At 33.1% G+C, this 13074-nt stretch overlaps 4 protein-coding genes across 4 annotated transcripts; 1 reads left to right on the forward strand and 3 right to left on the reverse strand.

Annotated features, from left to right (window-relative positions):
• Positions 1-1374: 1374 nt before the first annotated feature.
• LOTGIDRAFT_158463 (hypothetical protein) lies at positions 1375-2630 on the reverse strand (the record flags this gene model as incomplete). The annotated part of the gene is made up of 2 exons (XM_009051619.1): positions 1375-2345; positions 2396-2630. 2 exons carry the CDS (start codon positions 2628-2630, stop codon positions 1375-1377), a joined length of 1206 nt encoding a protein of 401 aa, XP_009049867.1.
• A 226-nt stretch (positions 2631-2856) lies between these two features.
• LOTGIDRAFT_158464 (hypothetical protein) lies at positions 2857-4476 on the reverse strand (the record flags this gene model as incomplete). Its single annotated transcript, XM_009051620.1, has 1 exon — positions 2857-4476. One exon carries the CDS (start codon positions 4474-4476, stop codon positions 2857-2859), a length of 1620 nt encoding a protein of 539 aa, XP_009049868.1.
• Positions 4477-4938: 462 nt separating this feature from the next.
• LOTGIDRAFT_158465 (hypothetical protein) lies at positions 4939-6671 on the reverse strand (the record flags this gene model as incomplete). The annotated part of the gene is made up of 2 exons (XM_009051621.1): positions 4939-5613; positions 5649-6671. 2 exons carry the CDS (start codon positions 6669-6671, stop codon positions 4939-4941), a joined length of 1698 nt encoding a protein of 565 aa, XP_009049869.1.
• Positions 6672-9141: 2470 nt separating this feature from the next.
• On the forward strand, positions 9142-10906 carry LOTGIDRAFT_158466 (hypothetical protein; the record flags this gene model as incomplete). Its single annotated transcript, XM_009051622.1, has 3 exons — positions 9142-9287; positions 9478-9565; positions 10832-10906. The coding sequence occupies 3 exons, from the start codon at positions 9142-9144 to the stop codon at positions 10904-10906; spliced, it is 309 nt and encodes a 102-aa protein (XP_009049870.1).
• Positions 10907-13074: the final 2168 nt, after the last annotated feature.

Consider the following 13074-nt stretch of genomic DNA (forward strand, 5'->3'; position numbering starts at 1 on the left):
TTAAAAAGAAAATTAGCTTTAGAACCCACACCTCATATAGAACCCAAACCGATTGAATATAATGGTATTATAATTAGGACATTAGATGATATAAAACGTCTTTTTTCAAACCCTGACCCAGATTTACCAAAGAGCATTTCACCAATCGTTGATGATGAGGGTTTGTTGTTCAATGGTTTTAGAATAAGATTTAGTGGAAATTCACCACAATTCAAAATCGACACAAAAGACTGTATATTTACATTAACGAGAGGATTAATAGATTTAATGAATGGCGAGGATGTTGAAATTGCCGATTACAAGGATTTAGTAGCATACTCAAAATTTCTACATGCGATCAGAAAGTCAGGACCCGAAACAAGAAGATTGAAAGAAGTTGATTTATATATAACAAAAGTTATTGAGCAAGATGAAGAGGATGTAGATGATTATGCAGAAGATTATCCAATCATACAAGAAATAGACGAATTCGATGATATGGTGGCATCTGGACAAGGCATAACGTTTTTATCCGACAACAATAAAGAATTGCTTAATAGATTAGAAATAATATTAGAGGCCATGAAGGAAGGTCATCGATCGGACAGACAATACAACGAAGTCAATGGCATATGAAAACGGCTTTTGGAGAAAAAAATCATCACTAAAAAAGACTATAAAAACGTCATTAAAAATGTCCAATAAAGAACAATTGTTCGTTATCACCTCGAATAAATCAGACATCAAATTGTCTCTAAACTACGAGTATGAACTCGATCGCAATAAACAGTACGAACTGGGATTAAAGTATTTCTCCGTTTACAATTCAATTAGAAACATCAACGAAAAAAACAATCAACTAAAAATATCGACGGATAACGGAGTTACGTTCGAAACCATAAGCTTATTACTGGGGAGCTACGAATATGTAGCCATCAACGAATACCTATCCGAATACTCAGGAAGCGTGAACGGTAAAAACAATATCGAATTCGAAGGTAATCTGAATCTGAACAAAATAAAACCGATCTTGAGAAATAACAGTCAAGTCGATTTCAACGTAGAAAATTCGTTGAATGCGTTACTAGGGTTCGATAAACGAATATACGCGCAATCGACATTGGCGCCGCACAAGGCCAACATCGAGAACGACATCGACGTGATCAACATTCACTGTAATTTGATCAACGGTGGATTTTTTAACAAGCACAAACGCCAAATCATATACAGCATACCGACTTTTACGGTGCCGATCGGATACAGAATTATAGAGAAACCGTTTCAAACGACTTATTTACCAGTCAATTCTTTCATGATCAAAGATATAAATCTGGAAATCAAAGACGGTAAAAACAGGTTCATAGACTTTGGCAACGAAGAAATTGTCATTCAACTTCATTTAAAACAATCTTCATTCTCTTCTTGAATTGTAAGATAATCGAAATCATCAAATTCATAGTTTTCGTCAAAACTTTTCTCATCTTTGTCGTTGTAAGGATACATAATTCCTTCATTGTTTGGTGGTTTTCTTTTAACATTATTCAAATAACTTCTAAAAACTTTAGTTTGTTTATCATTTGGAATAACTACTCCATTGGTGAAACTTTTTTCCCATGGTTTATTAAATTCGTTCGACACATCATGTCCGGTTGCTAACTGAACGTAATCTTCTACACTTATCTTATCATTAGAATAACCTTTAAACGTTTTCTTTTCTTTTAAGACACCATCAGAAGTCAAAACGATGTTGTATTTGACTTTTGGTGCTAAATATAAACCAAATATAATTCCACCGTCACCGTAATCGTTTTTACCTTTGCAATAGTCTTTTTCGGAGACCAAACCAGCTCTGTTTAGTTTTTTCCAATTTTTGGATGAAATGTACAAACTATCGGTGTCGGTATAGTATATTTCGGGTTTATAAAATCCATTTATGACGTGAATGAAATTGTTCATTATTTTTTTACTGTGAGATAAAACGAATGATCCCAAATGACTAGGTGTTAGTCGTGTAGATTTTCTATCTTCGGTAGTAATCTCTTTTTCTTCAATTTCTGTTTCAACAATATATTGAGTATCATTAATTTTCTCATAGGTTTTAACGCGTGAATCAAAGTTGGCCTGTAAAGTTGCTTCATTCCATAAATGTCTAGTTGTGAATATATCTTTCTGAATTGATTTACCATACAAGGAATTACCCAATAATTTCATGCAATTACTACCCACGATATTACCTTCTCGTTTATATTTATTTCTTAAATCTCTCAAAATTAAAATATAATCTCTATAGGGTGGAGTTTTAAAATTTTCTTCGTAAACTATACCATCTAATATTCTAATAATTCGTCTACCGGCTTTCACTATTTCTTGAATATCAACCGATGTTAAAACGTCGTGACAGAAACCATTTCTAAACCTGATTTTGTTACCAGTTTCCTTTTTACCTTCTTATTCGTGAAAGTAATTTTATCTTTAGCTGGTATCGGTTGGAAGAACATGTTTTTGGGATAGTCAAACCACACTGTTAAAATAGCTGTTCTAGGTCTGAATTTTTGTTTATTGAAGAGTTTTACAAATTCTTTTTCTTCTTCTTCTGGTAGAAACGGTCTTCCACTTTCCGCTCTCGGATATTCACTGTCTAAATCCGACATGGCGGAAGCGTATAAACCGTTAGCATCAAATGCCATTAGTTTAGTACATTCTATTTTTTTAAGTCTCGAATGAACTTCCGTTTTGTCTTTTGTGCTTGCACTGTATTCTTTGAATAAATCAATTATGTTATTACTTTCAAGTTCTGTATATTCCTTTAATACGTTACAAATTTCATCCATTTTGTTCGTTTCAAATGATTTTCTATTTGCCGAAACTCTTCCTCCTTTAATAGATTCTGATAAAATTTCTTATAAAAGGATTAGTGTGCGAATAAACTTTTTCTATATTTTCTTTTTCGGTATGTTTCGCAACCATTCTAGTAGTTTCATACCATTCTTCTTCAACCATTTCTTTATCGTAATGATATAAATAATACCAACCCTTTAAAGATAAAGATGGAGCCGTTAGATTATTGGACATATTCTGGTTTACAACTTCTTTCATGACTTGGTTGTATTTTATCAAACAAGCTCCCAAACAGAGAGTGTCTCTCTTGGCGTAAGGTTCCCATTCGTGTCTCAATTCCTCCCAGTTGTCTTGCGTGTATTTAGCGATATCTACGTCGGCAATCTTTCTCAAATTCGCGGGAAGATTGGAAGAATTTCCCCATGCAGCCAAACTAGATTTTTCATGTTGATAGGAACATGTGAAATTAATATGTTGTAAATAATTACCCTTTATTTCTTTCTGTCTTTTCCATTTTTTCTGTAAATCTTCATCTGTATATGGATTAGATAAAGGAAAAGATAGAATTCCTCTGGGTGTTTTTAAAGGGCAATGCGTTAGTTTTCTTGTATTTTTAAGCACGATCCAGTTGTCGAAACCACTGCCGTTGTGAGAAATTAATATTAATCTCTTTCTATCATATTGACCTAAATATTTCAACATTTGATCTATGCAGTCTAGACCCACAAATGTTTCTACAACGTTGGTCATAAGTTTGTCGTAATTTGGAATATCATCTGTTGGACGTTTTATTCTGTCCAACATTTTTCTTAGTTTTTCCAAATTGACCAAAGTGCAACAATACGGATTTGCTCTTCGCGTGTCTTTTTCTGAATACGTTTCGCAATCCCAAGCGAATAACGCATCATCACTCATACTTGAAAGCACGTTTAGTTTGAGAGGTGAAACCTGTGTTACTGCGTTGTAGTCTCTACACGTTTTCCACACCTGTTCGTAATTGTCTTCTATTTCTTGAATTCCCAAACTTTTTTGGCTTCTTCTAATCAAACAGAAATGCGAGTTGTGTAAGTAAAAAACCCAATCTAATTCATCATGCACGTCTCTGGGGTGAAAATGTCTGTTTTGGGGATTATAAATTTGAAACGAAGTGTTAAATTTCTTGTTGAATTCCTTCATTCTAGCACAAGTCATCACTCCTTTTCTATTTGAAAAGCCGTTGATGTATTCTTGAAATTTACACGTTAAATCTTTGTTCAAAACACGATTGACGCATTTGATAAAACAATGACCATCTGTAGGTATGAAACAATTTTTGCCTTCGTATTCATTTATCTTTTTAAGTAGATCAGTTCCTCCTCTACCAACTCTCGACCTTTTGATTTCTTGGAAATTGTCTTTCATTAAAATTATTTTTCCTGTAAAATACCAATCGGAAGCATCGGATTTTTTGTCCATATTTGAAAAGATATTGTGAAAGGTTTTGGCATTGAAACCGAGGAGTGACATGTATTTTCTGTGATTCCCTTCCTCGACTATCTCTCCATCTTTTTTAATTTGTCCTTTGAATGTTTTAAATTTATCAGAGATAGCCTTGATAACATCGGAAAATATGGCGTTTTCTATCAATGTTTCATCGTCTGCAAGTTCGATTTTATTCATATTTTTTTAAGTATATATTTTTGATTATTTCTTTATTTTGACCGCTGATATTTCTGTATGGAATTTGTCCAGAATTTCATTGAATTCTTTTAAATCTTCAACTGTTATGCTCTTGTCTTCTCTCGATCTTTCGAAAAAGATGTACAATTGATTAAGATACATATTCAAGATATCCGTTTTCTTTTTATAATGAGCTTTCTTTTGCTCGTGAAACCTAAAGTGATGAGGCCGCAAGAAGTCGTTTGAACGGCTGTTAATGCAGCCAATACGGTTGGGACGATGACCGGAAGCATTAATCCACCAGTCACGGCCGTTGCCACCGTTACTCCTACCGTTAGAACTGTGCTCGCTGTTTTGAAAAAAGAAGCGATTCTACTCCATGTTGTCTCAACTTTATTTTCAACTCTTCTTGTTTGTCTATCATGTATTGTTGTCTGCTTTCGAGTTCCATTTTTTAAGTCGTTAAATTAAGTGAATTTCCGATAAATGGAACCACGGAATATCGTATAGAGCGTACTTGTTTGGCCTAGCATTATTATATTTGCGGGTATTAAAAGTAAAAACATTTACGCGTACTAACGACATTTCTTTTTTCGTATGGTCCTCTTTAAGATGATAGGAATATTTTATTTTTTCTTTTTCGATGTTTATCTTGGCTCTAGAAATAAAACCACCACCTTCAAGGATGTAGTCGGAACCTTCGGCAAACGATAAATGTACTATAAACTCTCTTTCTTGTTGACTTTTATGAACATCGATCGAGGTGTATTTTCCATCGTAAACAAAATAAAGTTTTACGTATTCAAAGTCTGTTGTTCGTAAAAACTCGTGACTTGTCGATTCTATTTTTCCGTGTACGTATACGGGTATTATAAGTGATGGTGGAATTTTGACAATGTTGGTAAATGGTGGATTTTCCGTCTCCAATATCATATCCAAATCTTTGATTCCAATGATATCCTTATCATTTTCTACTTCCATTTTAAAGGTGTCTACATATTTACCATTTTTCGTTTCAGTTTCCTGGTCCCTTTTATCAATCAAACGTATATTCTCTTCCAAATTACCATCATTGAATAATGAAATATGTTTGACGGCATTACCAGTTTGTTTGAAGACTACTTTATTGACTTTAACCTTCATGGGAAACTCTATTTGAATCAGACAATTACCTCGAAAAGAAAACTCTTGCGTTTCGCCGATATCGAATACGTTTTAGGTTCTCCGTATGCGAGAGAACCCACTTTTATTTCTGCTTTGAATCCGTATTTGTTTGATTTATAAATTTGGTCTTTTCTATCGAAGACAGTGTCACTTTCGAATGGAAGATTGAAATAATACGATTTGTCCGTGACAATAGCTTCTAATTTGCTCAACTTTCTCTCTTGTCTCAAAAAATCGTCATGAATTCTAGATACCAAAAGATTGATCTGTTCTTTAATATAATTTTTCATATCATCTCGAAATTTATTTTGAAGAAAGTTTTTAATCACACCCACTTCTTTTTCTAATTCGTCTGTGATTTTAGTATCCAAAACAGTCAATTGTCGTTTCAACGTATTTTTGTCAATGGGAAGTGTGTTAATTATATCTTGAACATCTGATTTTTGCTTCGCGATCTTTTCGTTCAAATTGGATATCGAATTTTGTAACTCGGTTTTGTCCACGGTCTTGTCTAGTTCTGCTAGCAATTCGCCAAGTTTTCTTTCCAAAGCGGTTAGTTTTCGTTTCAATCTATCCTCATTTACATTTGGGTTGTCTATTAAACGTTGGACGTCTATTTTTACGTTCGTAATCTTATCGTCTAATTTAGATATTAAATTTTGCAACTGACTTGTTTTATCCACTTGAATAAGACGTTTCAAACTCGTTAACTCTTGTTGTAGTTTGGGTTCGTCCACAAGATTTTTAATATTTCGTCTGAGGTATCTTTTCACGTCATTTATTCTATTTTCAACATGGTCCTTATCTATTTGAATTGCGATTATTTGATCCAATAAATATTTCTTGTTCACGGCATCATTATCGTTTCCTGGAAACTTTAATTTAGTTATTTTGAAATTGTTCATATCGATATCCCCTTGTAAGGTGTCTCCGATTTGATCCACGAAAAAAGGTTTCGCTTTGTTTATAAACGCCGTCATGGGATTTTTGGATTCTAGAGGTAAAGACCCTAATCCAAACTTGTTTGCCATTTTTATTGAGTTAAATTTATTATAATTTCTTCAAACTTTTCTCCCAAACTCAACCGATATAAAACCCAAAGCGACAGCTGTCCACACAGCTTTTGTCCTGGCATTTGAATTTGAAACGTAGAACATTTGATTGGTTTGCTAGTCAATTTCGTTATCTCTTCTGTCGGTTCTAGACCGAAAGAATCAAAGAAATAAAAGTTATTCGAAGAATCTTTGTGTAAAGCAGAGTGGTGAACTCCTTTTTGATCCGACGTGTGAATGTTTGTGATGGCGTAAAATTTACCTTTCTTGTATTTCAGTTCATCAATTTCATCTCGCATGCAATAATAAAACGGTGAGACGTTCAACTCCTTGGCCCATTTCACAAGTTGAAAGTTTGTGGTCGTGTCTTTTCCGTATTTATCGAGAAATGCATTCATTTTTTAAGTTGATTTTTTTTAGGTGTTTTTCGAAGTAGGCGGAAAGTATTGCTGAAGACCCAATTGACGAAATATATACGTAGTTTGTGTTTGAAAAAACTTGTATAACATTCTGATAAAACACATTCAATAATATTTTGAAGATAAATTTACATTTAAATTTAAAAAATCTTAATTTAAGAGAGCGTAAATGCTTGTCGACATCTAAATTTCTTAACCTTTCATCTAAATCTTCATTTTCGAGATTCATTTTTAAAAGTCAGTTTTTTGAAGTTCATTTTGATAAAACCTTCCTATGATTTGTTCTTTGTCTTGATCGATCAATTCATACGTGGGAGGTGATGTGTTGTTTACTTTATCAACGATGAATATCTCGTTAGTCCAATACCCGACGTAACCTTTCTGAAACAATGATTTATATTTAAAAATACGAACTCGATCTTCAACTTTAAATTTGAGTTTAATATTCAAATTGCTAATCTCGTTTTCAAAGTTGTTTCGAGTGTTGACGGACTTTATGATATTCGGGTTATTAGAGGCTTGCGTTGGCGTCACCCCTATAGACGAATGTATTTTGTTATTGTATTCGTCGACAACAACTGGTAATATTTTAAGCCATTTTTGAGATTTCAATTCCGTGAATTTCTTGAATAATTTGCTTTTAAGAGTCCTGTTGAATATTTCTATCACTACGACTTTACCTTCGTTATGCGTGCTGTAAATTTCAAACCCCAGAGATTTCACATTTCTGTTGTAGAATTCGCTTCCTTTATCAACCCACAACTTTAGGGGTCGTCTGTCGGATTGTTTCATTATGGTTTCGAATGCTTGTTTGACAGTCAGACCCGATTTGTTTTTCAAGGGAAAGACCCAAGCGTATCTCGTGTATATGTCGATCACCGTTAAACAATACTTGTACCCTCTCTCGACTGGCATGTTGATTAAATCGGCTGACCAAATTTCATCTTTATCAAAAACTTTGACTTTGAGGTAATGTTTGTTTTTTCGAAATTCTTTGTGAATCTCGTCTGCTATGCCCATACCCAATTTCACTTTTGCCTTCAAGAGTTTTATGATAAGAGCCCTTTGTAATTTCTCTTTGAAAGTGGGATAGGGAATAGTTTCGAGTTCGTCTATCATTTGTTTGTCTGCTTGGTGTCTGAATGTTATGTCTTTGTTTCTGTACAGTATGTCGTGTTTGAGCGCTGCTGCGTCAACTCTATTAACGGGTTCTTCCCCTGGTTTGGGATTATCATTTTCGTCTAAACGCAGATCTAACCTAGTGCCTGGACCTGTATAATTATGCCCTGGGAGATGTTTTTCTCCGGGATATTTTGCCCATGGGAATCCAGGAAGAGAACCCAATGACTTTTGAATGTCTCCCGCACCGAAATACGTTTGAGGAGGATGGACATTTATTAAAGACATATTTGTTCAATAATGAAATAAACACTATATATTTCTAATACGAAAGATTTAATACAAGGAGGAAATTTGTTGTTTGAGACAAAATTGGCCACTTTCGGGATGAGAGATGTTAGCGCAGACAAGAAACCATCTCCTTCGAATTTTTTTTATTCGTGTTTTAAAATTAAAGACATTTTTAATGCGGTTTATACTGTATTATTATTAGTGATTCTTGTCTGTGGTTTGGGTAATTTATATGGAGTCTGTTATAATACAGTTTGGGGGGAGTCTGTTATAATACATTTTTAACAGTTTGGGAAGTCTGTTATAATACATTTTTAACAGTTGTGTCTTTTCGGATATGACGCATTGAAAAAGCTGCGCATGCGCAGAAGTGAAATGCGTCATATCCGAAAAGACATATACTACTTATTTGGCTACATCGGGGATTCTAAGGTAACTATCTAAATTTCATAATATTTGTGTTACATAATGGAAGGATTCGTAATACTCTATTATAAAGTAAACTTTTGTTGAAATTATGAAATATTTAAATTTGATTAATTGTTGAGAGATCTTCAGGGATTAAGGTATTTTAGGGTTGGATTGGGGGAATGATGATAGTTGGCTCAATATCTTCAGCAATGATGTTTTTATTACTCGGACCAGCACCCTTCTTTCCATTTATTCCATATGAACTTTGGTTAATTATTACCACTTTACTTATATTTGGTATAACAGTTGGTGTAGCATTTGTCACTTACTTTAAGGCAATGATTAATGGAGTCAAGTAAGTTTTTTAAGATAATTTCGGGCTTGTAACGTAACGTTTCTTATTGTAGTCTGACAAAGCAAATCCTTCCAATCCCATCAACATGAAAAATATCAATAAGCTGAGAGATATTTCAGAGATTTATTAGAAATCAACATTATTGCATTACATTATTTATAGCAGGCAGGTAGTGAAAATTCTGTTCCAGAATCTGCCATCCCGGATTCCAAATGGAATATATATTTTTCTTTGTCAGACAATTGGGCTATGAAGAATCTTTAGATACATTTGGTATGGTAAGTGGCATATATAATTCAGCATACTCATTGGGGTAAGTAAAGTTCCTTTTACCGTCTCTCATTTATGGCAAAATATCCGATTTTTCCGATTCTGGAACAACTGATTTCCTGTCACTGGAATAAGATAACTCAAATTTCTGCTTCCACAACTTACTAAAATATCAACTTTTATTGCGAGTGAGTCTGAAGTCTCAAGCTATTCGTAGTCTGTAGCCTTTCTTTACTGATGTTATTTAGTCTGCATCTATTTTAGAGCGTAAGTTGGTGGTATTATTACAGATCAGTATGGTTTTGGCTGGGCAGCATGTTTCTCTTCTTTAATCTTCATTTTCACGGTACGTCTTTTGACACTGAATTGAATGAATCATATATATGTGTAAAAGACAGCCTTAGTTGAATATAATAAACTGAAGGCCAAAAAAACCATGGTTTGAAAACACCCTAGATAAAAACAACACAATATAAATTATTGGATTGAAATGCTATAAACAGATTGAAGAAGTCAACCAAACCAGAACAACAAATGACAATCTTTATATAGCTTTGGATTGTGTAGCACAAAGTGGGGTGGAGTGCAAAAACCGGGCTGTCAAAGTTACAATGCAAACGGAAAACCACATGTCAAGTATCATTCACACTAGTAGCGTGTGTGACCATCCAGTGCGGAGCTTCAATACAGTCGAATACTCTCCGACGCACAAAAAAGTTACTCTGTCAGCCTGTGACGTTGCTTAAAGTTTGTAACGGCAACTCGGCAGCAACCGAAGACTCGTGCCTTTGTGAGAATGGGTGGCTCCCATCCGTACCATTCCAAGGGCTTGTTAGCATTGTTGCTGTTTCAGTCGTGGCATCCTTTTTGGGTTTTTTTTAGCTTTGTGTAAGCACGACATGCCATACACACCGTTTTTATACCCTTAGTACACGTGCGTTTCTGTGTAATCATGGACCACGTGATTTCTTTTCCCCACCAAAATTAACAGTGAACGGGTATAATTCCTACACTGTTGTGTTTGGGCAATGTAAGTCGGATGGATAAGTTTCGAACTTGCTATACATTTTTTGTTTAAATTCAATTTTAAAGTGGCCTTCAGTTTATTGCTGAAAATAGATAATGTTTCTTGTTTTGGGTTTTTTTTATATTTTAACAATAAATCTTGTATATCTAAATTTTACACGGCTAATGGCCAAATATAATATGCGACAGAAAAAAAGATTGTTGTGCTATTTTTAAAATATATTTAATCTTTATCTCTTTTATTGTAGTTCTGTGTGTTAGTGATTTATAAATGTACCAACAAACTTGGGTTTTCAGAACCTCCTAATCTACCATCAAAATAAACTTCAAAGTAACTTTTGACTCACAAAAAGGAATTGACTAACACTTCTGTTGAATAGAGGAAAGTTACTTATCCCACAAAGAAATGGCTGGCTATTGTTATAATATTACGCACAGGTTACACCAATATGCTAAATAAAACATTTACGAAACCGGTAGTGACATATTGCATAATGTGCACACAAATTGGTTTGGAGTCTGTAGAGCTTATTTATTTTGTCGACCGAATTACCTCGGGCTGTCTTTTTTATGTCCTATGTAACATTATGTATGCATTAATGTATTTATCAATGTGGTTTTCATGATAAGAATGTACTGGTTTTTCTCTCTATGACGATATGACATGGGTGGTTTGCTATACAAATTGAAATCATTAACTTTGGCTAAATTTTTTAAAAATCTAAATTTTGTTGTTTTATTTTTAAAAATAAAATCCTTATGGTGTTTATTTGATAGGCATGGTGATATGTGTGCTATACAACATTGATAACAGAACTGTTGATTATTGAACTTTTCACACCCGTTGCTAAATCAGTGATCCATGGAACAAATTAATCTGATTAGAGCTAGCACAGAGCTGCCAAACATAATAATTACGTCAGCATAAAACAATAGCAATAGTTTCATATTTGAGGATAATTAGGCCAAACAAAGTTATACGACAATAAAGACCTATAAAAAGACGTTACATTATTCATTACTATTTATCCCAAATTCTTTATTCTAGATTATCCAGACAAAAAGAGAAGAAAACAACTTGCAAATGGACTATGACTGAAAGTGGAGCAACTATTTTTCTGTATTTTTCTTTACAAATTGAGAATTTGAGGTGACATTTCCGGAGTATAATCATGTAATTGATTTTTTTTTTACCTGATACTCAAAAGTTTTAATTTATTGTTCACTAACGGAAGGCTTAAAAACACAGGTTAAAAGCTTACAGGCTTGAGGTTTAAAAGGTCCATGAGCCATGGGATAAGGTTTTGTTGCCACGATCGGTGCTGTTCAGTTCTAGTTATTCTATTGTCATTTTATGAGAAATGTGACAGACAATTCATATTCATATATGTAAAATAAAACAAAGGGAATGAAGCAATACATTTCCTACCATGAAAATATGAGTGAAATATTTGATTTTGATAATATCTGAAGCAATATATCTTTCTAATGAATCACACAGCTAATTGTAGGACTAATCATAGTAGCCTACCAACACTATTTTGTGTAAAATTTATAACAAAATCTTATTACTAAGCTTTTGCCTTCACAATAAACTAATTAACTGCTGACAGATTCATCAAACTAATGAGACTCAGTTTACTGACTAATCACTACTGATAAGGAATATGTACAACAATTAAAGTCAATATCAACACCAAGTTTCATCACAGTTGTATGTGTCTATTGTAGTCTCTGTTGCAAAAAAACTTTCGTATGTTTGAGCACAGTTATATGCATGTATCATGGTTAATTTTAAAAATCCTAAAATTGTAATAAAAACGCTACAATGGGTGGAAACGCAAATTGCTTTCTTTGCAAAACCAAACAAAGTATTAATGATGTAAAAATGAATAAGATTTATGCATTAGAATAATGATTATATTATTGTCCTAATATCTTAGAATTAAGCTCAAGCAAATCAATCATACATTTATTTTTTTTTATAAAATTTAATAGAAAAAGAAGACTCCTTATTAAAAGAAATAGTATTTTAGAAATAGAAGTGTTTTCTTTGCTTTTATGTACATGCAGAATTACATAGATTAATATAATGACATTTAAAATATTAATTAAAAATTTCAAATTAAATTCTATCGGTCCAAACTGAGGATGGTATAAAATATAAAGTAATCAATTCATAATATTTTTCCAGTTAAAATAGTCATAAAAAAATATACTAAAAACATAAATGATGTCATAACAAAAAATATACATATATATATTTCTATATCAACTCTACAATCAGTGGGGGGGAGGGCTGGCACCACCACTATCTACAATTAATGGATTGAGCACTATTTTAACACTTAAAATATGTTATTATTATCATTATTATAATAATATAAGACTTTATATAAGACTAGATGTGTTAATTTCACTGTTAAAATAGTGCTTTATATATCAATTGTAGAGCTATATAGAAACATTAAAACAAAACCTTTAAATACAT

Source organism: Lottia gigantea (genome assembly GCF_000327385.1).
Source record: "Lottia gigantea unplaced genomic scaffold LOTGIsca_17, whole genome shotgun sequence".
NCBI classification, from domain to species: domain Eukaryota; kingdom Metazoa; phylum Mollusca; class Gastropoda; family Lottiidae; genus Lottia; species Lottia gigantea.